Raw genomic sequence first — 23,341 nt, forward strand, 5'->3', positions numbered from 1 at the left:
AGGAAAATGTCTATAAAACAGGACATCTGGTGTAGCAGGTTGATGCATGAAGCTAGCATGAAGCTATGTAACCTCGGTCTAATTATCCACCTCCGCACCTACTAATACCCTAGCTTTGGACTTAGGTTCTCTAACATTCCAACTATCAACGACTCACAACGTTTTACGATGTCTGATAACTACGGCAGCTACCAAACGGAGATCTATGGCAAGGGTGCCTTAATGGGCATCCTGCCTGGCGTCACCACCGACCCCCGCAAGCTAGAGGAACAAGCTCGAGAGTATCTAGGCGTTCGCGCATTCAATTATGTCTCCGGCGGAGCAGGCGAGAAAGCGACAATGGATAGCAACCGGCTGGCATTCCGGCAGTGGAAGCTGTAGGTTTCTAAAGGTTTACCACAATACCCAGACTAACGGACGAGGCCGATAGAATCCCACGAATGATGCGAAATGTGAGTCGAGAGAGTCTACAATAAAACTACGTTCTCGCTGACCGATGACATACGCAGACACCCGAGCAAAACGTTTCAGTCGAGCTCTTCGGTCAGAAATACGATAATCCCCTTATCGTAGCACCGGTCGGCGTGCAAGGTATTTTCCACGAAGACAAAGAGACAGGCCTTGCAGAAGTATGCGAAGAAGTCGGGGTACCGTATACGATGAGCACGGCGAGCACGAGCTCGATTGAAGATGTTGCGACCGCTAATAAGGACGGGAGGCGATGGTATCAGCTGTACTGGCCGAGGGACAACGACGTTACGTTGTCGCTGCTAAAGCGGGCCAAAGAGAACGGGTTCTCGGTTCTGGTTGTTACCTTGGATACCTGGTCGCTGGCGTGGCGACCGGCAGATTTGGATAACGCCTATGTACCCTTTATCAAGGGGGTGGGGAACCAGGTCGGGTTTAGCGATCCTGTTTTCCGCGCGAAGTTCGAGAAGGAAACTGGGTCAAAGATTGAGGAGGATATTGTTGGTGCTTCGCGTGCGTGGATCGGGGACATCTTCGCTGGCAGTCCGCATTCATGGGAGGATTTGGTTTTCTTGCGGAGGAATTGGGATGGGCCGATTGTGTTGAAGGGCATTCAGCACGTGGACGATGCGAGGCTGGCGCTGGAATATGGATGTGATGGGATTGTCGTATCAAATCATGGTGGTAAGTGACTTCTCTGGCCAACTTTTCCCATGCTTTTCTCTAATAATTCTCGTCCAGGCCGTCAAGTGGATGGTGCTATCGGGTCTCTGGACGTTCTTCCGGAAATAGTCGATGCAGTCGGGGACAAGATGACGGTACTTTTCGATTCCGGGATTCGGACAGGCTCGGATGTGATCAAGGCATTGTGCTTAGGAGCCAAAGCAGTTCTTGTTGGTCGACCGGTAATTTACGGACTGAGCATTCAGGGCCGAGACGGGGCCAGGCAGGTGCTCAAGGGTCTTTTAGCGGATTTGTGGCAGAACATGGGCCTATCGGGGATTCGGAGGGTGCAAGATTGTGACCGGAGTCAGATTCGCAAGGTGCAATACGGAGGTGACGTGAAGGCGATGATGTAGGATGAATCAGATTGAGTACGGAGTACTCCGTACATAGTACGTCTATAGAAATCCCGGAAGTCGATCACATGTGAAATGGCCGATCTTCAACAATTGGAATTACCTGGCTCACACCTACATGGACAAGAACAGTGTAAATGTATAATCTTCATGGATTGAATATTCTTGATATGTTTATAAAGTCCAGGGATGAAGCAAAACCTGATGAGATGGATCTGGACTATCCGCACGCTCATGCTCCCTCGGGATCGACTCTGCTCCCGCGACCAGTCGCATCGTTGATATCTTTGATTACACAGTCGACCTCGCTGTCGTTACGACTGGGCACATTCTTTGGTGGGGCGGCCCTAGATGGAGCGCGAGCCACGACTCTGACTAGCTTGGAACTAAGTCGGGCTTTGGTCGAGGGAATCTTGACGAGGGCAGGACGAGATGTCGCTATTCGTAGTAGCGATGAACACGGTAAAACAGAAGCCGAGTCTCTCCTCGAGCGAAGTGTATGTTCCTGAATCCTGCAGGGGCTGTCGACTTGGTCTTAATTAACAACCCCCTAGTTGGCGACGCTCCACACGACAGTGACCTCGGCATCTTTTTTCGCTGCAGCGACATTTCATTTCTCGTCAACCACTTTGTCTTCGGTTGCAAATCTCTCGCAGGCACTTCTGTCTACTTTGGATGCTATTCTTGGATCCACCGAGTCTTCGAGGGCCATTGCGGCTATCATCACGCTTATTCGACGTGAGTTTAGATCCGTTGAACCCGGCGCAAGCACCGAGAATATCGGTGTCGGAGACCTCCTCATCGGCTCTTTGGGCTTTGCGCTATTGCAACGTTGGGGTAAGAAGAATACCGAAAGACATCTGCGACAGAATGGCGGGGATGAGATTGTTTGGGATGTTGTCATCCTGGACAACGGCGCAAGAGCAGACGTGATCGGATCCCATCAATTACAAATCCCCGATCGCAATAATGAAGAGTCATTGGAGTCTGGCAGTGCTTCCTTTGTGGTGCCTAGAAACGGCGAGGAAGCTTTTGATGTGCTACGACGGTCGAGCATGTCTGATGCGTTTGGGCATCGTCTCTCTATTCCGCTCGATGGCCAGCAGCAAGTGTCTGATGAGGATATCCGCGCTTACATTATGAGCCAACTTCCTCAAGGCTGTCATGCATCTATCAGATCGGAAGTCCTGACGGCGCGAACGATCACGGTCGATATTTACGATGATGATACGGCAGAGATCGCCGCGCCGCCTGGCACAAAAATGATCGAGGAGAGATTCCATCATGATCATGGTTATGGGGACACCACTACGGCCGATGGCCAGCGACGGTGTCCCAGGCATACAGTGGTATTTAGGACAGCCTTCAACAAATCCCAGAACACTCAGCTGCGACCCTATGACGGCCCTGGAATTTCTGCCTTACCTGAGCCTGATCATCATACACGAGCATTGCCAGGCAACTCACTATCCAATAGTCCGGTGAAATCTCATCATGATCAGTCCCATTTGCATCCCGATGCTACACAGGACATTGCTCCCAAGCACCGTGGAACAACTCCCGACTCGCCGAATGAATCTCCCAGGGCTACATTTAGCAAAGGCACATTCGCAAAATTTGCACAAAAGGTTAAGCCAGCTGCTCTAGAAAAAAGTGAAGTCAAACGGCCACCGGGAAAGAGGCCATCTATTATCTCATCTGGGGCCTCGGCGATTCCAAGTCCTCGTCTCCCTCCCAGGCCTACAAAAGGAACAGCGGCTGTGAAACAAGCCACTGCGCGAGAGGTTTCCAACAGGCCCGCTCTCAAGAAGAGACAAACCGAACCTCTAAGCTATCGACCGACAACTCCTGTCCCAAATCGGGGTTTACGAAGATCGCCCTTCCCAAACTCCACGCAAAAACAGTCGCCAGAGTCGCAAACGAAACACGCCCCATCTCACGAGATGCATGCCTCTAGGGGCTCACGAGGGGGACATTTCGCGGTGAGAGAGAAGAGCCAAGAGTCGCTCCTCACTCAAACCGACACATTCCTCTCACGCCGTGGCGCTGGTATGCGTCCCGGATCGCCGACTCACGTTCGCAGCAGCAGCTCCCTATCTATGACAAGATCAGAAGCAGACGGGAGTGTGTATGCGAATGATAGCCGCCCTGGCTCGTCGGCTATGCATAACAGATCTCAATCATATACCCCAAGCCTGTATTCACTAGCAACTGCAGGGCCCGAGACATCGCTACTGCTTGCGCATCGGCCTCGCAAAAGTGCATATGAAGACATGGAAACCATCCAGGCGCTCAACCGCGATGGATTTGTTCCAGGCATTTTTCCAGAGAGACACTTCGTGCAAAACATTCGCCGGTTCTGTCGGTTCTCCGCTGCCTCATATGGCTCAAATGCACTCACAGTCATGGGCGTTCCTAGTGGCTCGAAGAATATACCTAATACCAAGTCAGACAGCCACGAGCACAGTGCATTCTCAGAGAATGCAGGTCTTCCACCCTCAACGATCCTTCTATCATCATTCGTCGATCCAGCTGGTGGCTCGAACTCAGCTGGTGAGACAGAGACAGGCTTCCCACTAGTCCACTATCTTTCCATCGACCATGACTCCAAAGCCGTGGTTCTGACTCTACGAGGAACATGGGGCTTTGAGGACATCCTCACAGACATGACTTGCGATTACGACGACCTCGAATGGCAGGGCAAAACCTGGAAAGTGCACAAAGGCATGCACGCCTCAGCCAAGCGGTTACTGGAGGGCGGCGGCGGCCGAGTAATGATCACCCTACGTGCTGCACTAGAAGAATTCCAAGACTACGGCATAGTCCTATGTGGGCACTCGCTCGGCGGAGGCGTCGCAGCACTTCTCGCAACAATGATTTCAGAACCAAACCCCTCCGAAACAGGCACATCCTTCGTAACAGCCTCATACCAACCCGCCACCGGTCCCCGCCTCTTGACCGCAGATACCAACCCCGACATCGCAGACCCCAGCCCACCGACCTACACCATCCCCGCGAACCGACCAATCCATGTCTACGCCTACGGCCCCCCAGCGACGATGTCCCCCTTCCTCCGTCTCGCCACACGTGGCCTTATAACAACAATCGTGAACGGCTCAGACATAGTTCCCAGCCTGTCACTAGGTATCCTACACGACATGCACACCGCGTCACTATCTTTCAAAGACGACGCCACAGGTGCAAAAGCACACATCAAGCAACGGGTCAGCGATTCCGTCCGCCAAAGCATCATCCACAAATTCTACGTCAACCAGCCACCGCTGGTCGTCAATGCTGGCGATGGCGTCGGCGAAGACGCCTGGGCGTGGAAAACGTTGAAATTGCTGCGCGATGAGATGCGTGCACCGAAGCTTATGCCGCCCGGTGAGGTTTTTGTCGTTGAGACGATGCGGGTTCTGCAGCGGGATGCGTTTACGGCTCCAGAGCTTGGGGTCGATGGATATCCGCGTCTTGGGAGGCCTGCGACTCGTGTGCAGATTCGGTTTATTCGGGATGTTGATGCTTGGTTTGGTGAGTTGCGCTTTGCGGGTGGGATGTTGAGTGATCATAATCCGGCGCGGTATGAGACTAGTCTTGCTGCGTTAGTGAGGGGGGTTTTGGATGAGTAGACCTCAGGAGGGTGGCATTTATGGTTGTAATGATTTGATGATACGTTTAGGGCACAGATAGACAAGATTTAAAGTGTACAATTTAACGGACCTCTTATAGTTGTCTAGGTCAGTCAGTTAATGCTTCATACTTCGAACAGTGTGTACAAGAAGTAGTTGATGGAACTTGACTTGTCATAAGAAAACGACTATGAAGATATAGAAATACGAGCACTACAAGGACTACAGGATAACAAAACAGAGAGAAATGGTCTTCATCATAGAATATACATTGAGAATCGTAATTTTATATGGTGTATAGAACCGACCCATCTAAACCAAATGGGAATCCGATAAAAAGAATCAAAACCAAGATCCAGGGTATCATCACGGCATATCACACAACGCCAAACAAAAGAAATCCCCACCAGACAAAAGAAAAACCCCCCCTTCCTAAAAAAAATAACATGACAAGAATCGAAAGAGTATCAAGACAAGCCACAACCGCTTATACAGCAAGCGCAGTAGCAACAGCAGCAGGACCGGGGCGACCAGAGTGGCAACCACGCTCGTGGCGCTTCATATTGCTGCGCACAGAGAAAGCCTTTCCGCAGCCGGCATGGGTACAGCGGAAGGGCTTCTCACCAGTGTGCGAGTGGGAGTGGATGCGCAGAGAAGAAGGACGCGAGAAAGCCTTGTGGCAGGTACGGCAGATATAGCGGTCGTGGTTCTGCTGGTACGGGGCTGAAGTAGAGGGCGGGAAGTAATGGTGGTGTTGCCAGGCCGGGGTGACGGGGGAGATGAGAGCCGAAGACGAGTGCGAGTGGGAGTGTGAGTGAGGCTGCTGCGTCTGGACCTGGACTGTGGGCAACTGGGGAGCTGATGCTGGGGTTGAGGGCTGGAAGGAAGATGTGGTTGGCGGGCGAGGGTAGTACATTGGCTGTTGAGGAGCGTCGATTGGAGATGTGTAAGATGAGACGCTTGGTGCGGGTGAGGCGTAGGGTGCTGTGTTGCGGGGGATGTGAATTGAGCCGTTGCTTGAGATAGAAGAACGGTGTAGGTGGTGGTGGTGGGCTTCCTTGTGAGAGAGCGACTCCACCGGTGATGCGCGGCGGTGGGCGTGGCCAGAGCCGGGACGCATAGGTGGTGTTGGGGGCATCTCGTAGGACTGGACGCGGACGTGGTGTTCGCCGAGAGATGGTGAGAGACGTTGGCGCTCTGGTATAGGGTTAGATAAGATGTTTGTTGAGGTATGGTTGGGGCTACTTACTAGCTGCGTGCTGAGCACCATCGGCACCCTCGAAGAGAGACGAGATTGAAGGCAATGAAACCTTAGGCTCTTCCGCTGGCGGCGACAGAGGCAGCGAGCGCTTATAGTAGCTGGACTCAAGAGGAGTATACATCGGCTTAACAGCCGTGTGAGAGAGGAGGTTGGCGAGATCCATGATGAACAAGTGTTGGAGAGGTTTGATCCAGGTGCGTTTCAAGTTCGGCTTTGTTCAGTGAGTGGGGGATGCCACGAGGTTTATACCTAGAAAGCAGGCGGGCGGCTTTGGATGATCGCCAGCGGACGATGCCGACTCAGGCAAAATTACGATTTACGTTACCATTTTTAATTCATTTTAATACTTTTTTGGTATTTATTTTATTTAATTTCTCTTTACGTTTAATTTTTAATGAGACGCAGTCTGCTCCAAAGCTTAATTTAATTGATTTTTCCTACTTTAGGTTTAACAAATTCAATTTAAAATTAATCTAAGCGAGATAAATAATAAATAATAATTCTTTTCGGAGATTAACGTGGGGAATGACGATTCCACCACGCGAGAGGGAAAGCCCTAGCCACCCAGCCTTGTGGGATGTGCAGCGCCCTAAACCCAAATTGGGAGGCCGTAAAAACCCCGTTGGACGATTGCACTCGGCTACGGTTAGTGCAGATCCTGCTGGACCTGTCACATATCCTAAGCCACCCCATAAACGGCTGATCGATCAGTGATCTGTTGATCTGCGAGAGCGATGAACGTGTCGTCTACAGAGTAGAGATTGATATAATCATTCTTGGGATGTCTTACTTTGAACTACGATAATAATAATAATAACAATAATAATAATAATAACAATAATAAAAGTTCAAAACCCGGGGAGCACACGGTTCAGGAGATCATTTGTCGCGTGGCTATGGAGAAAAACGGCGTAAGCGAAAAGGGAAGGTCACAAAGGGATGTGACTAGTCCGTTTTGGGCCACACCTCCGGAACCTTGGATTCATATTTACGCCTACGCTGCTTATACGCTGAACCGGGTACGGAGTACCTTACCATGGATTGGCCATGCATGAATTTAATTTAATCTATTCCCATCACCGCTACAATCACGGGTTGTCACCAAGGGCGGCTCTAAGCGCTGGAGGTGAGGAAGGGGAATATTTGAAACAATTAATCCATGGCCCTGGGCTCGCTTACACAGGCCATCCAGGCACATTTAGCGGAGTACATGCATGTATATCATGCATGGGGGAAAACTTGTCTGTCCACTCTGGTGCATAATACGTATACGATATTCAGTTAATTTGTGACTCTAGTCGCCAATCGTGGATATAGTTTCAGATTGGAGAGGAAAGTTCATCGGCAGTTAAGTCCCCATACCTGCTGAGTTAAGAAGGTGACAAAGGCCTAGAGTCGTTCTAGGACCCATGCTCCTGAAGATCATTCCTCGAAGCCATGGAACTGAACTAAGTCTCTACCAGACAAAAGGAACTAATGAAACGATCGGCGTTCTGGAACATTACTACTATTACCGTTACCTGTAAATGTTTTCCGGCCGTGCACTTCTGCACAGGCACGACTGGGGATTGGCCGTTAGCGGTGGATTTATCCCGGCCTCGTGGAAGCGAGCTCCACTATTTACCACTTTACGAGAGATCGCCGACGGAGGAATACTATAGAACGGACTGTTCAAGGTAGAGTAGATGACAACAGGACATAGATTAAATTGTATATTAATTTAATTTTTTGTTCCTTTGCTTCTACATGTATCTCGCCCGGTACTCCGTATTCCCCCTATATATAGCGATTGATTATTCTAGAATGGCTCGAGCGTCAGGATCGTCCCGGGCCTACGGATGATCAACCCCCTTGTCGGCACTTGTACGGATCGCCTATCCTCAACTGAGTCTGGTCCCGATTTTTGTATTCCGCGGGCATTGATTGGGTCTCCCTTGGTTCGACGATATTTGACCTTTCATATTCAGCTCCTCGCCAAAGTCATGTAAGTCATAGTTTTGCAAGTGTCATAGGAAAGACACTTTAAGAGATCTCCATTCTAAAAAAAACTTGACGGTCGGAAGCCTATTTTTTGTTTCCTTTTTTTTCCTTTTCAGATTTTCTTTTTGTTATGAAACCGGGAAAAGTGTGATCCGCTCGAGTCCCATGGAAGGAATTTTATGCTTTCCGTTTAGATTTTTTTCAAATTCAAATGATACAAGGGTTATTTTTCCCCCTTCCACTCTACTATATTCTATAGTATACACTATCATGCCACGCACACATTCTATTTTTTTATTCAAGAATCAATAGTTCAATCTGAACCGAGGAACATTAGTGATCGAACTATCCTATTTTGGTCATAGATCCGGGTAGGTAGCGGATTCAGCCGTGATCGCTGATCGTCTTTTGGTCCCGGGGCAATGGGCCCATGCCACGCGACTGTCTCACCCCTTTCTTCCCGGACACACAGGCTTATCCAGGTCGAGTTAATGGTCGCAAATCAGTGGGGCTGAATATGGCCGCACGAGGAACCTGGATCTTCAGTGTGATACATTGTTAATAATATGTCCTCTACCGATGTATACGCTGAATACGATGCCCAAGTACAGGTTGCCTTGTGAAGAGGTTGACACATGGCACTTGCATATCCATGCAGCCGACTGTATTGTGTTCTGCTGTATCACATATCACATCATGTTGTGTTTCAAGGGAAATTCAAAACTATAAATTAAAATTAAAAATCCGTGAGTTCCAAAAAGTTAGAGTGGTTTTCCTTCCATTCCTTGGGAAGGTTATAAGCCGAGAAATTACCATAAATTACCTAAATATCTCCGTAGATCCCCGAAATTACGGTAAATTCTAAACCGCCAAGCTTGTTACACGCCGATCGGGATTGGTAGATCCGATCTTACGCTTGTACCACTTTGGAAGGTACTTTCATTGGACGAAATGCAATATAATATGCACCTTGTTTATTTTTTTTCCTCCCCATCTCACGTGGCAGCAAGCCCTAATCTGGCATTCAATCCGATGCACCTGTCTGCGTCCGATCACTAGGATATGCGCATAGGATCTTCCCGCGACGAAGACTGCAGTAGTATACATATTATATGCTATTTATGCATTGGCTTATTGAATATTGAATCCTGATCAGCGTGTCCAATGACTTTGACTTCTATACTCCGTGCTCATTTCCACATTTTCAAGGTTCATCTACAATAATCTTTTTACCATCCTACAAGTATAGAAAGTCTACTACAGTATCTGATTTGAATCCTACAACATACACATCTATCCTCCTTCCTATTCAGAAATGATCGATGGATCAACGAAGATCCAACTTCAGGGGATAACTGATGGTCATAGCTCCCGCTGATTCAGCCCATGATCGCCCGCCATCTCTAAGCGACGACCATTTAGGTAATGCCTCCGATGCGGTCCTCCACGTAATGTCGATATTGTTATGCGACTCGTATTTGACCCCTGGTGCTTATACAACGCACTGCATATCGGAATATTGGTTGGGATATAGATTTAGATTAGATACTTAATCTGATGTCTTCGTCATTTCGTGATCTTGATGGCTTGACCCCCATTGATTTCCACATTAATATTACTTCGCACTGTGGAATGAATTTGATTAAAGGGATTATGAACCACTCCTTCAGGATCCAATATTTCGGTGTTTTTGATCCTTTCGGCCCCCAAAAAACAGGAGAACAGCGTTCATTTCTACACCGCAGATTGTCATAAACGTATCTACCGTATAGCCCAGCCGTACCCGAACCCGAGAACCGAAAATCAGGGGGGAAAGTAATAATAGAATGTCAACACCAAAAGCAAAAAAAAAAATCCTACAACCGAATGCCAAACGAGGGATGATCGATGTCGATCATCGGACAATATACAACATACGGAGTACAATTTTGACCGTCTCGAAAGAAGATAGATCTGACAGAAGGTGGCTGTCGCTTCCACGGAGTCGGGCCCGAAGAGAAACCCTTAATAATACATAAGGGCTCCGGTATAATCCTACCGAGACGTACTAGTCCCATATAGGTGCACGGAGTTTAGACGCCAAGGGGTCTTGGATGAGAGACGGTTGGAACTCGGCATATCTTAAACTCCGTGGAACGACCTGTTCGTCAAGAGCGATCACAAAAAAATAAGACAGCCGGGATCTTTACCGGTCGTACTATTTCCAGTCTTGGTATAAGACCCGTGGACGATCGGCCGTGGGCCCCCTGGCATCGGGCTACACTGTTGTTCTAGCTCTAGGCCTGCGAACTGACCATGTCGTAGGTTCCATAATTTTGCCTCTGCGGAAAAATGGAGAAGATGGAGTGATGGAGCTATTCCCATGGGCTTGATTGCTATTTTAGGGAGGTGATTCTGGATCTATCGTCATCGTCGTAGATCTTGGGCTCCTTGTCAGTACCCCCTTTCACGTCAAGTCTCAGCGCTTCGGTAGATCTAGACTTTGACCAGTCCATGTCTCTACTACCGTCGTATCTGGATATCGATCTGCACTCCGTTCCACTGGAGCTATGAAACACCCGAGAAACATTACTGCGCAAAACTCATAAAACCATATCCGAATTAAGCCATACACCCGGGCATAGTCTACGGAATAATCTGATAGCCTTTGATAGTCCTTGATAGTTGGTTTCATTCACTTGACTCTTTGCCTCGGTACTCTATATCGTACAATGTACATGGACGGAGTACCTCCTCTATAGACTCTGGAGAATGAATAAAGTTCGGCCTTTGATTACTTTGATTAAGGTCCTGCCTATTTTGGAATCATACACCTCTTCCTTTCATTTAGATTTAGCATTATGCGTTACCATGATCCTTCTCGGTTACAGATCTTTGTCTGGGCACCTGGAAGGATTCATTGTCGCAACCGTTGGAGATATCGCTTCCAACCCGGCTCAAAATTATGTGATGTCTCGGGATCCACTCGCCGATAGCCACCCACTAAGCTCACTACGTATGCAATGCAACTACTCCGTCCTCCGGACATACTCCGTATGCACCGGGGCAGTGGGGAGAAGGGGGGGGGGGGGGGGGGGGGGGGAAGGGTCTGATCATACCCAGCCTCCCAGGAAATTTGCACATGTCTATGACGGATACATACGAGACCAATGCCCATCGCATTGATCGCTTGGGAGGCGCGTCTGCAATGTCATTGCCAATGAGAAAACCCAGTCCTTCTGCAGGGTATAGAGTTTCGACGCAGTGATCACCGAGCCGGGGCTCCGTTCCTAATTCGGTCGCATGGCAATCCCCGAATCATCCCTGTCAAAGCAATTTCGCCTTGTACAACATAGAACGTACGTTGTTGTGTGGACGCTAATCGTAGATCCTGGGTGATCGACATATGGTTTTCTGTTGTTTTATGCCGGCAATTGTTTCTTCCCTTGTGCGGGGATTGGGTAGGAAAGGTGTGAGCCCATTATTATGGAAACACTATATACTCCTGCGCCATTAGATTGGTAGACTAGAATGGTAGATCATCGATCCTACCGTTGCATTCCAGGCTTTTACTTTTTTGGGCCTCGTTGGTTATACATCCTTCTTTACGTGAGGGCTTGCATTGTACTCCGTACATGATATGTGTGTGTTGTAGTTACAAGGTACATGTTTCCCACTCCAAATTTTGCCTATGCAGCCTGGGTCGCAATATACTTCCAAGTCACCAGGCCGTCCAGATCTAAATATGCCGGGTGTGGCCGAGATTGTATGACGCTGTTGGGATCTGAACTCTCGTGGCACTTGATATACAACATATCTGTTGTGTGTGCCATGTAACCCTTGGTTTACACTGTATTTGGCTTAGTTTAGGTAAGGCCCTCAAGCCACGTTGGGAGCCGTTGAAAAGGATCAAGCACCAGAGTGACCAATGCGTAGACTCTGGGGGCCGTGCAGGACTCTCCAAGCGCCATGATGCATCTAGTATTGAAACCTGATGTATCATTTCAAGACAAAATGACTCACTATGGATCTCTGTAGTTTAGTAATCTAATTTTCTAATTTGCGGTGAAATGACCGCAAGTGGGTATTGAAGGGCAAAGTTAGAAAAAAAAAAAAAAAGAAAAGGTCAGGATCAGAGATGAGAAGCATATGTTTGCATCGTAGATTATCAAGCCAATAGACTAGTATATGCATGGTCATCTCAATGGGGACAAGAGATGACATGAGACACAGTTGAAATCAAAAGAGACAAAGGCACATTAGAGTTGATCTTAGCGAGATGAATGCCTAATGCCGGCATTCCATTGGCGTGCAATCCTCCGGTGATCGACGGAGACGTCGATCTGAGCTCTCTTTTGCAGGTTTTGATTTTTTTTTTCCACCTTGTTTCTGTGCAAGCGAGGAGCGATCTTTTTCTTGTTTGGTCGAATCGTCCGATCCAAGCATGGATGAGAATCCTGTTCATCGATTTCAGGCAGCCCCCCGGGACTAAGAAAGAAAAAAGTCAAAGATAAACGGCGACCTCTTTGACCTCGAGCCTTGGACAAATTCGTCTGCGGCTCCGTTTTGGCCCCGTATGCAGGATCGGTCACTCCGTGTCTGTGCGCTCATGTTAATGTGATATCTTCTGGTTTTTTTTTTACTATGGAGTACAGGCAATATAATATGTAAAACGATGTTCATGACTATGTTATTTTTCTCTGAAATCTACATAGAGCCCGAAGTTTGCCCGGAAGATAGGGTAAAGAGGGTAAATTGGATGAAATGGGTATCGCAGAATAAATTAACCAACTTCATTAGGCATAGACGTTTACTTGACCGCTGCTTTGCATGACTTCAGACGGCCCACTGGTGATCGCGTTGGCGGCCACCTTCCTCATGTTCTGAATTGCCTTGTTGAAGTCGGTCGTGTCGTAATCTTCGGGCATATGCTCTCCACTGTAGATACAAAGCACGCGCATACCCGGCTTGTAAGACAGTTGTTCAAGCAGCTTCGGTGTAATGAGGAAGTACTGGCCGCCGCCGCCACCACCGATGGGATTGCCATTCTCGTCGGTTTCCTCGGTGTCGCCCGCACAGGCAATGTCGACCAGGCGTCCGTGAACCATGCGCTCGTTTCGCGGGTCCATACCTTGATTGATCTCATCGACAACACGGAAGGGCGAGGCGGAGAGCGACTGAAGTGCCATGAGATAGAAGATGGTACTCACGGCTCGCTCACCACCAGACTGGCGATGTGAATCCAAGACCGAAAGCCCTGCACCCTCGCGAAACTGGACGTGAATCACAATCGACCACTCCCCAAATTCGCTAGGACCAGGCTCGCCATTGGGCCCAACTTCACCTTCCACTTTGCCCAAGGTGACCTGGCCAGCACATCCAATGCGACGGAAAGAATCCGAAAAGGCATCACTGATCTTCTCGATGAGCGCTTCCAACTTGGGCTCCCAGTCCTTGCGGATGTCTGTGATGGCGTTGCCAAGTTCTGTAAGCTTGTCCAGAAAGTCGGCGAGTTTGGAACGCAACTTCTCAATGGCCTTTTCACGGTCTTCGAACTCCTTGATCATGTGGCTGCTACCACCATGGGTGAGCTCCAGTCGGGCCTTTTCAGAGTCAATGTCAGCTTCGAGTTTATCCATGTCATGGTCATTGAGCTCTTCAAGTAAAGCTTGCGCGTCGGGTTCGTCGTGTAGTTCTCGGCTGATGCGCTGAGCTTTTTGCAAAACTGCTCTGGCCTTCACTTTGGATTCCCTTAATTTGACTGTGGCTTCCTGCGCCTCTCGTCTCTTTGTTTCTAGTAACTTCGTGCTGTCAATGTTGCGATGCCGCAAGGTCTGAAGATCGGACGTCGCCTCCAAGAATAAGACCTCGACTTTCACGAGCTCCTCATGAGCTTGGCGGAACAATTCAACAGCATCCTACATTGCGTCAGACTTTTGTAAATAAATAGACAGACATGTCAGTGGTGAACTCACGGCATATTCGACAGCGGCCTCAGCCTTTTCAATTGCAATCTCGTCTTGTTGATTGCGGAACCCACGAACTCTCTCCAGTACCCCTTCAAACATCGATGTAATGTTTTTAAGTTTGGCCTCTTGTTGAGCTGCAAATTGTTAGACAAGTGAAGGCAGAAGAATAAGAAATGAAACATACAGATCTTCTCTGGGATTGCTCGGTACTGGGTGTGAGCTGTCTGTTTTGCGCTCTTTTCTTTCTCAATATCTTTCTACGGTAGAAGTTAGTATGAGGTGTGATGGAAGCAAGAGAGCTGTGCAAAATACCATTTCTCGCTCGGCCTGCTCGTGCTCTTCGCGTATCTTTAACACGGTAGCCCTCTCGGACTCAAGCTTTGCCTTGATGTCCTGCAGCTGTTCATTCCATAACGTGATATTCTCCTGGTGTTCACGTTTAAGAGAAACATCAACAGGCTGTTCGGTCCACACCTGAGCACGCTTGATCTCCCGAACCCGAGTTGACGTGGCGCCAGGCCCATATTCTCTACGCCGAGTCACTTGGTAGCTTCTTTTCCCAGATACCCAGGAGCTCAACAACCCCTCCTCCAAACGGGCAAACGCTTCATTTGAAATTTCACGTAGTCCGATAGGAGTCGAATGCAGGTTCTTCTCACTGCACAGCATGGCAATCACAGGATCGGGCCCGATCAGAAAATCCCTTGCCCAACCATCGAATCCCAATTGGGAAAGTTGATCATTAGACATCGGAGGCTTCATGCTATTTAATGACAGCGAGCAGGTGCGGATGCTAATATCATGGAGACCCAAGGTTTGGTTAATCGCATGTTGCAAGGTGCGAAAATCATTCTTCGTCTGCACGGTGAACGACGTGAAGTCTGTCTTCTGGAATAAAGACTCGACAGCATCGGCAAAGTTTGGGTCGGTGATTGAGCACGTAACAATTGGAGGGCCGAAGACTTCTTTTTCAAACTTGCTCTGGTTTTCAAGAAGCCATCTATAGGCTTTCAGCGTATCATAAGATGCTTTCTGCAACTTGACTTCTTGTTGGCCAGAGGCTGAATCCAAATTGCTCAGCTGGCGTTCGGCCTGCTGGATATTCCTTTGCACTTGCTGTTGCTGGTCCTGAAGGGGCTGCCTCCTGTCTTGGATTTCTCTGGCCTTTATCTCAAGCTCGCGTTTTTGGAGTCGTTTCTCTCTCTAGTGTTGTGATCAGCGCGCTGGTTCAAAGAATGGAGAAAGTAGGGTTTCTTACCAAGGACTCATTGTAAAATTCTGGGTCGAACTCCACGGCATCCTCTTCTTGTTGGCGTCGAAGTCTGTTAATAGCTTGCTGAGCCGATGCTCCTTCGGTTTTGTGCCTTGTACCACTCTTTCTTTCGGCCTCAATCTGATCATTGAGATCCTTGATCTTATTCTCAAATTCTTCGATTTTTTGAGCGCATGCACTAGCGACCCTGGATGCCTCGTCAACAGAATCTTTTCGGGTATCTTTTACGCCGTTCAATTGAGCGATGTAGGCCTCTTTAGCGTTGACCGCACGCAAAATGGGCTCGTTCTCCGCTTGAATCCGATGGTATTCTCGTTCAACTTCAGCTTTGATAACCTTCAGGGCCTCGACAGCATTGTGGTGTTCCTTGTACTCTACAATTGGGCGGCAACGCTCAAGGATCTCGATTTTCCGCTTGATACCGGCTCTCTGGCGCATTCTTTCAACATCGGCTCTTTGCATCTCTTGGCGATTCTCCATATTTTCCAGCAGTTCCTTGTCGCCACTGTTGTCCATCTCAAGTTTCTTTTGCTCGGCTCTTAGCCTCTTCAGGGCATCGTGCCACTGGGTCATTTCCGGGCCAGCTGCTGCTCTTTGCGTAGAATGTAGAAGCTCAATTGGTGTAAGTGCAGCAAACTCAGCGACTTTATCCTGAGGCAGGAACTGGCAGAGATTGTCTACCTGGATGGCAAACGACTGAGCCAGTTTCAGCACATCGTTCCTGGAAGCGGGGGATCCATTGAGTGTAAACGAGCTCTTATTTCCATCGCGCTTTATGATCCGCTGGATGATAGGATTGTCACGGGTCTTGGGCGGTCCGCATAGTTCAATCTCAATCATAGCCTCTCGGGCCCCATGCTTCACAAATTCGCCCAGGTCTTTGGCGCGTCCAAGATGCTAGAGATCGATGAGTGTCAGTATGTGGTGACTATGCAGTATTATAGTCCAAATCATACCTGAGGTCCCCATCCCAGGCCCAAGCAGATGGCACAGACCAGGGTGCTTTTGCCCGTTCCATTTGGGCCAATGACCATGTTGAGTTTTGGTCCAGGATGAAACTCTGCTGACGTGTAGGTCACGAAGTTCGTCACTTTGATCCGCACGATCGCGCCCGGCTTATAGCCACCGGGGCCAAGGCCATCGTGGGCTATCGCACGCGGGGCCTGAGAAACTGCTTCTGGTGTTTCGGACCCAGCGCTATCCTCATCGCTCTCTGCTTCACCTCCACCTTCGCTCTCTTCTCCAGAATCCGATCCGTCGTCGCTTCCAGCGGGGTTCAGGCGGGGGCGTTTATTGCTCGAGGGTTCGGTTGGGGGATCAAACGTCGCGTCTTTGCTTTCTTCATCCTCGCCGTGAGGTCGACGACGGGGAATACTGGGTGACGCCATGGTTGTCAGAACCCTCGAGTAGATGCTGAGGGAGCCTCATGGGTTATCTGTGAAATTCGCTTTGTCCGGGCTTTCTTTGTTAAATCAGACGCGAGGGAACGCGTGCGCGATCAATAGAAAGTCTAGTTTTAGTAGGCGGTGAGAACCTCAAAATGGCCAATTGGTTGCGACCAAACAGCTTCGACTTTGTATAGCACTCACCATGCCTCCTCCTAATATCAAGCGGTTAGTTTTGACTGCTGCGGTCGTGTCTATTACTATTACAGGCACTCTCTATGGGGCTGGCATTAAAACAAAGGAAGAAATTGCTGAGGTATGAGCGAATCCATTTAGACTGAAACTATCCGTTTAGCTCCAATTATGTCATTGGATATCATTTAACATTTAACGCTTTATGCAATATAGACAGCAAAGAAACGGCAAGAATCGACGTTTGATGAACAAACCAAAGCCCTCCAGAATATGCGCTCCAACTTGGTCGCCCGGAGAGGCATAATCGAGAACCAGATACGAGACTTGGATGCAAGGGTGTTGGAGAAACAACAGAAAGGCATCGGTGGTAGTGATAAAGATCAACCGAGTGGAGGACGATGAGCACTATGAATTCTTTGTCGAGCGGAGGCAACGCATGCACAACTACCGTTTAATGCGGGCCAACCCATCATGCAACCGGCACAATTTGATCCTCCGAAGGACCACCCACGACTTTCAATTCAAACACAAGGTGGCGACTATCGACTAGTTCGGCATGGTCTTAATTCCCATTAGCCATGCAACAACCTGCCTACCAAACCGGTTGCACTTGAAGGTGATCTTCGAGTCCCGCGTCCACGCAATCCCACCATGGCCTGTGAAGTCTGGAAACATTGGACTTGGTCCTATCTGTGGATTAGCTTTGATAAATTTGACTTATTCCTACTGAGGCAATATCAGTGTTCTCATGTACATAGCTTGGGGTACTAGTCAACTGACTTCTACTTCTATTGTTTATAGACAAAATATATCTTTTCCTCTCCTGCCCGGAGTCAGCAACATGTTTGTCACCATACACTTTCCACCAGAGAAAATCCGGCACTTCCAAGGTTGGACTGTAGTTACACATAGAAAAATGTGCAAAACATGCCTGGTGTCAAATAGTAATCAACTCATAGGCCAGGAGACGCTGTTGATCGACCGATTTGGAGGCCAGTGGCGAACCCCGAAATGTCTAAGCCTCAAGGTTGAGTCTCTCCAACAAATCATCTAGTTTCTCAAGCAAGATCTCGTAGTTCATCGCATCTTCAGAGAATTCATCCTCGACAACTGCCCCGTCCAGTGTTCGAATCTCCGGGGCATGGCCATGACTGTGGATAGCCTCCTTGGAAACACCCAAGTTCTGGACACCTTCTGTAATTTTTATGACGTCTTCCAGCTGCTCATCTTCGTCAAGATCTTCCGATGTTTCTCCTTCATCCATCATTTCATCCAGACCAGCCTCATCAAATCTCAGTCTAAAGCGCTCTCCAAGATAGAACCGGATATCATCCAGCATTTCAATGGAATCGGTTTCCTGTCGCGCCTTGATACGAGATGCTGATTCCTGGATCAACTCCGCAAATTCTGGGGTATCTATATGTGCTTCCAGTCGATATGCGAGATACCGAGCAGCGAATTCTTCCAATCGCTGCACGCGCGTCAACCACGCAGCTCGAACGATTGAGTAAATGTCAATGTCGTCTTCGTGCGCTATACCCCGAGTTCTTGCAGCCTCTGACTGGGACATTCCAGCACTGCCGAGGGTGCTGATGACCACGGCGGCTTTCGTCTTCAGCTTCTCAATGAAGAGCATATCTGCGGCGAACAAGACATCAACAGCTATCTCTAAGGGGAAATCGGCTCTTTCGGTATATAAGAATGTAAGAATAATTTCCAAGACCTCGGGCGAACAATTGACGTCAATGATCGTCAGATTCTCATTGAGGTAAGCTTCGCGAAAGGTGGATGTGAACATTGCCTGGAAAAACTCAGATCGCAAAAGCATTGCTCGATGACATGGGAAGATGACTGATTTCGGCGCCTCGAGAGTCTTCTCATCCGTGGTAGAGATAGGGCCAATGGGAATCGAACTGGATGTGCCATTGCTGACCTCTGGTGTGTCAGTGTCCGCTTCCTCCTCTTCCTCAGGGAGTTCATCCGCCCTCAGAAGAACATCAGCGAAAATAGCATTTGCTCGATTCCACTTCACTTCGTTCACTTTCGAAGTCTCTACCTCAAGCTTGTTCCCCAGAATATTCTCCTGGAACCATTGTTCCATTTGATCTCGGCCTTTGGAAATATCGTCGGTTCTTCTTTGTCTGGCACGTCTCCTGTCTCCGCTATCAAGGATACTATCTAAAAGACTGGGGATATCCAAGTATTCGGAAATTCTATCCACCCCTGCAAAAGTCTCGGACTCCGTGAAGCCTGTCCCCGGTCCACTTCTCAAGTCCCGGGGAGCTTCTCCAAAGTATAGGTATTTGACAGCGGCGCTGAATGCTTCCGGAGGAATGGTACTGGGGAGCTCCGATGTTGCAGATTCCGGTGCCTCGGCTAGTTTGCCATGGAAATATGGAGAGCGTGCCGCGAGGATGAATTTGTGGAGGTGAAGCGGCTTGTCGCCTGCAGTCACAATAATATCTGTTGTTACTGGGGACTCCCGGGTGAGAAGCGAAGTTATATGCGCAGCCAGGGGCTGGAGGGGGTCCGTGGACTTGGAAAAGTCATATTCAAGGAGGAGGTTTCGTATCCGGTCGTTTAGGGCATTATAGAGACATCTATAGAACCACCATCGTTAATTCTAGTCATTCACGCTCAATAGAGTGCCAATTGCTGTTTACCTTTCACCCTGAAATGTATCTCGCTCACAAATTGCACCAGACTCGAGAAGAAGTTGCGCAACTTCGAAATGACCACAGAGACTCGCCTTCCAGGTTCATTGGTTATTATGTGGTACGGATTGGAACGGTCGGTTTATCAATATATGTACTCACCAGTATCAATGGCGTGTAATCATAGGGATCACGAGCATTAACATTGACACCCTCGGTGATTTTCTCCTGACAGACTTTCAAATCGCCCTGACGACATGCGCTGCATAGTTCACGGAATGGCTCACTGAGATCTAAAGGGTTATCATCCTTAATAGTGCCATCCTTAATCAATTTCTGCTCATTGACTAAGCTGATCTCCAGCTGATCCTTCCGCAACACAGTTGGCTCATCCATCATGCAGGTTGCCAGGCACAACAGGTCGAAGTGGGATGAGACGGCAAACGGAGGGGCGGAAGGCTTATCGATAAAGAGCACGTGATTATGCAGTGCGGTCTGAAATTAAGGGGAGTTTTATATAGATATTTAGCATAGCTATACAGTGATATGAAGGTATGGAAGTATACAGAGAGAGATACATATATATATATTCATGTATACAAGTACACATACTAATTCCCACTTCATAATTGAACCAACGTCATTCGGTGTTTTTCCTTCCGACCGTTTGATCGACCTTCCCCACCGCCTGCTAGGTTCGGGAAAGCGCAATAACCACCGTTGCATAGCAACGATCACCCAAACACCCATCTTCAAAGCTCCAATTCATATTGCCTTACTCCTCCTCAAATCTTCAATTTCGCAGCTCGACTCTTTTTTTTACTAACACAGGTTCTTGTTTCATATTCATGCATCATTGACTCTCTGATTCTTCTGGATCGTCTTCACTTTATTGTCCCTAACTCTACAGCAATCTATAGCCATGGCGATTGCTTTGGCTGAGGCCGATAAGTATGAGATTTTGGACAAAATTGGTATGTTCAGTCTTGGTCGCCCAATTCATATCCAATACCTTCAAAGCTAATCATATATATTCATTCAGGTTGCGGTTCCTTCGGGATCATTCGCAAAGTCAAGCGGAAGTCAGATGGATTCGTAAGTGTAGTGCATTGGTGGCATCTTGCAACCGGAACTAACCTCAATTTGCTCATAGATCCTTTGCCGCAAGGAAATCAACTACATCAAAATGTCCCAGAAAGAACGCGAACAACTCACTGCCGAGTTCAACATTTTGAGTTCCCTTCGTCACCCAAACATTGTCGCATACTATCACCGGGAACACCTCAAGGCCAGTCAAGACCTGTATCTTTACATGGAGTACTGCGGTGGTGGAGATCTAGGCATGGTTATCAAGAACTTGAAGAAGGCCAACAAGTACGCCGAAGAGGAGTTTGTTTGGCGCATTCTCTCTCAGCTTGTCACTGCTTTGTTCCGGTGTCACTATGGCTCTGATCCCGCCGAGGTCGGATCGAACATTCTAGGTCCAGCTCCCAAGCCATCGGGTCTCAAGGGAAAACAGGGACAAGTCACTATCTTGCATCGCGACCTGAAGCCCGAAAACATCTTCCTCGGTAGCGACAACACTGTCAAGCTTGGCGATTTCGGCTTGTCCAAGCAAATGCAATCTCACGACTTTGCATCAACTTACGTTGGCACACCTTTCTACATGTCGCCGGAAATCTGTGCGGCTGAAAAATACACCTTGCGCTCCGATATTTGGGCGGTCGGCTGCATCATGTACGAGCTCTGCCAGAAGGAGCCCCCTTTCAACGCTCGCACCCACATTCAACTTGTTCAAAAGATTCGCGAGGGAAAGTTTGCGCCCTTGCCTGATTACTATTCGCCAGAGCTCAAGAACGTTATTGGAAGCTGTTTGCGGGTCAATCCCGATCACCGCCCCGATACTTCCGCTCTGATTCATCTTCCTATCATTCGCTTGATGCGTAAAGAGAAAGAGGTTGTTGACCTCGGAAAGACTCTGCGCCGACGTGAGGAGGTTGCTGTTCATAAAGTCCGCGAAATGGAACAGAATCTTGCCAAGAGAGAAGTGGAAAAGCAACATATCAAGGCCGAGATTGAAAATACCGTTCGACGGGAGTGGGAGGTCAAGGCCCGCTTGGAAATTGATCGCCAGGTGCAAAGTGAACTCGAGCGACTCCGCAAGCGATTTGAGTCCGAAGTGCAAGAAAGGGTTGCCATTGAGGTCAAGAAGTACAAGCACAACACATCCAACAGCAATACCTCCCGAGATGATGTATTTCGCACCAGTACCACCGGATCTGGATCTGGATCTGGGTCCTCTCGCTCCAGCAATCAAGGCTGGCGGTCTTCTCGGTCTTCTGCCAACATGACAGACGACAACGATACTACGCCCTCATCAACCACCGATATTAGCCAGCTTTCTCTTGGCTCTCCTCCATCAAATGCCCGAAAGCAGCCCAAGAAAGAGACACGAACACCATTTTGCCGGTCCAAGACCGTTGTTGATTCACCGGTGGATGTTCAAATGGCTGAGCCGTCACCAATTTCAATTGCTTCGCTTTCCCTGTCCCCTCGCCGCACTTCCGCCCAAGGAGGCGCTCGCAACATCTTTGCAGAGGCCGAGCGGAACAAGGCTAAGTGGGAGCCCACTCTGGCCTACTCCGACGATGAGGATGACACCCCCGATTTGCCCTCGCCCACTCGACCCAAGGTGAAGCCTGACCCATTGAAGGCGCCTCGACGACCTCTACTTCGTCAGAATACCGCGGCTCTCATGCAGAAACTTAGCACCCAGCCTTCCCTATTCCCTTCGAGCGGTACTCGCCTTCCTCAATCGACGAGCGCATCTACTTCCCAGTCTGAAGAGCGCAGTGCAAGTGAGAGCAGAGCGAGATCTCCCCACCGTCGTCTAACTAAAATCCCATCATCCGCCAACCTCGCTGCCGATGCGGGCACATCACCAACTCGCAAGAGTGGTTCGAAGCAACCTCCTCCTACTAAGAATGGGGGTGGCGGCGAAGAGATGTTCAAGGCCGTTATGCAACGCAACATGGGCGGCCGCACTCTGGTCGAACTCGCACAGGCGAGAGCTGGAGGCCGTCCGATGGATGAAGTCAAGCGTTGTGCCAGTGACTCGCGCGCTGGCGGTCCTACCATGAGCGTTAAATGCTCTGAACGTGATTCTCCTGCTATCTGGAACCCTGAACTGGATGAGATGCCCAGTCCCTTCCTTGCCCGTGGCAAAAAGGTTATCCGCAACCTGCGGTAGTCTTTCACTCAGATGAAATTTCCTATGCATTTACTTTGTTCTTTCGGATTGGGTTGGTTTTCGGTTTTCTTATGGCGCTTTGGTGTGACTGGAGTTGGTTCTGGTTTGGTTTTTCTTCTTTTTTTTCTTTCCCTGGATTTGGATTTGGATTTGGATAATTTGGTTTCTTTGGAAGCCCTCAGTTCCTATTGTTGCCCACCGTTTTGGGGTTTCGCACTT

The 23,341-nt window shown here is 48.8% G+C and overlaps 6 protein-coding genes across 6 annotated transcripts; 3 read left to right on the forward strand and 3 right to left on the reverse strand.

The window, feature by feature from the left end:
• Positions 1-168: 168 nt before the first annotated feature.
• On the forward strand, positions 169-5,176 carry N7447_007139 (Lipase class 3; the record flags this gene model as incomplete). Its single annotated transcript, XM_057231401.1, has 6 exons — positions 169-377; positions 431-452; positions 510-1,152; positions 1,210-1,543; positions 1,735-2,044; positions 2,102-5,176. 6 exons carry the CDS (start codon positions 169-171, stop codon positions 5,174-5,176), a joined length of 4,593 nt encoding a protein of 1,530 aa, XP_057086491.1.
• A 487-nt stretch (positions 5,177-5,663) lies between these two features.
• Positions 5,664-6,600, reverse strand: N7447_007140 (C2H2-type zinc finger protein; the record flags this gene model as incomplete). Its single annotated transcript, XM_057231402.1, has 2 exons — positions 5,664-6,373; positions 6,426-6,600. The coding sequence occupies 2 exons, from the start codon at positions 6,598-6,600 to the stop codon at positions 5,664-5,666; spliced, it is 885 nt and encodes a 294-aa protein (XP_057086492.1).
• A 6,592-nt stretch (positions 6,601-13,192) lies between these two features.
• Positions 13,193-17,026, reverse strand: N7447_007141 (DNA repair ATPase SMC5; the record flags this gene model as incomplete). The annotated part of the gene is made up of 6 exons (XM_057231403.1): positions 13,193-14,314; positions 14,372-14,499; positions 14,550-14,622; positions 14,678-15,568; positions 15,624-16,535; positions 16,595-17,026. 6 exons carry the CDS (start codon positions 17,024-17,026, stop codon positions 13,193-13,195), a joined length of 3,558 nt encoding a protein of 1,185 aa, XP_057086493.1.
• Positions 17,027-17,228: 202 nt separating this feature from the next.
• N7447_007142 (uncharacterized protein) lies at positions 17,229-17,620 on the forward strand (the record flags this gene model as incomplete). The annotated part of the gene is made up of 2 exons (XM_057231404.1): positions 17,229-17,339; positions 17,432-17,620. The coding sequence occupies 2 exons, from the start codon at positions 17,229-17,231 to the stop codon at positions 17,618-17,620; spliced, it is 300 nt and encodes a 99-aa protein (XP_057086494.1).
• A 613-nt stretch (positions 17,621-18,233) lies between these two features.
• On the reverse strand, positions 18,234-20,268 carry N7447_007143 (ankyrin repeat and BTB/POZ domain protein; the record flags this gene model as incomplete). Its single annotated transcript, XM_057231405.1, has 3 exons — positions 18,234-19,818; positions 19,882-19,967; positions 20,035-20,268. The coding sequence occupies 3 exons, from the start codon at positions 20,266-20,268 to the stop codon at positions 18,234-18,236; spliced, it is 1,905 nt and encodes a 634-aa protein (XP_057086495.1).
• Positions 20,269-20,794: 526 nt separating this feature from the next.
• On the forward strand, positions 20,795-23,122 carry nimA (serine/threonine protein kinase nimA; the record flags this gene model as incomplete). The annotated part of the gene is made up of 3 exons (XM_057231406.1): positions 20,795-20,846; positions 20,915-20,967; positions 21,026-23,122. 3 exons carry the CDS (start codon positions 20,795-20,797, stop codon positions 23,120-23,122), a joined length of 2,202 nt encoding a protein of 733 aa, XP_057086496.1.
• Positions 23,123-23,341: the final 219 nt, after the last annotated feature.

This window comes from Penicillium robsamsonii (genome assembly GCF_028829455.1).
Source record: "Penicillium robsamsonii strain IBT 29466 chromosome Unknown utg000003l_segment0_segment0, whole genome shotgun sequence".
NCBI classification, from domain to species: Eukaryota; Fungi; Ascomycota; class Eurotiomycetes; order Eurotiales; family Aspergillaceae; genus Penicillium; species Penicillium robsamsonii.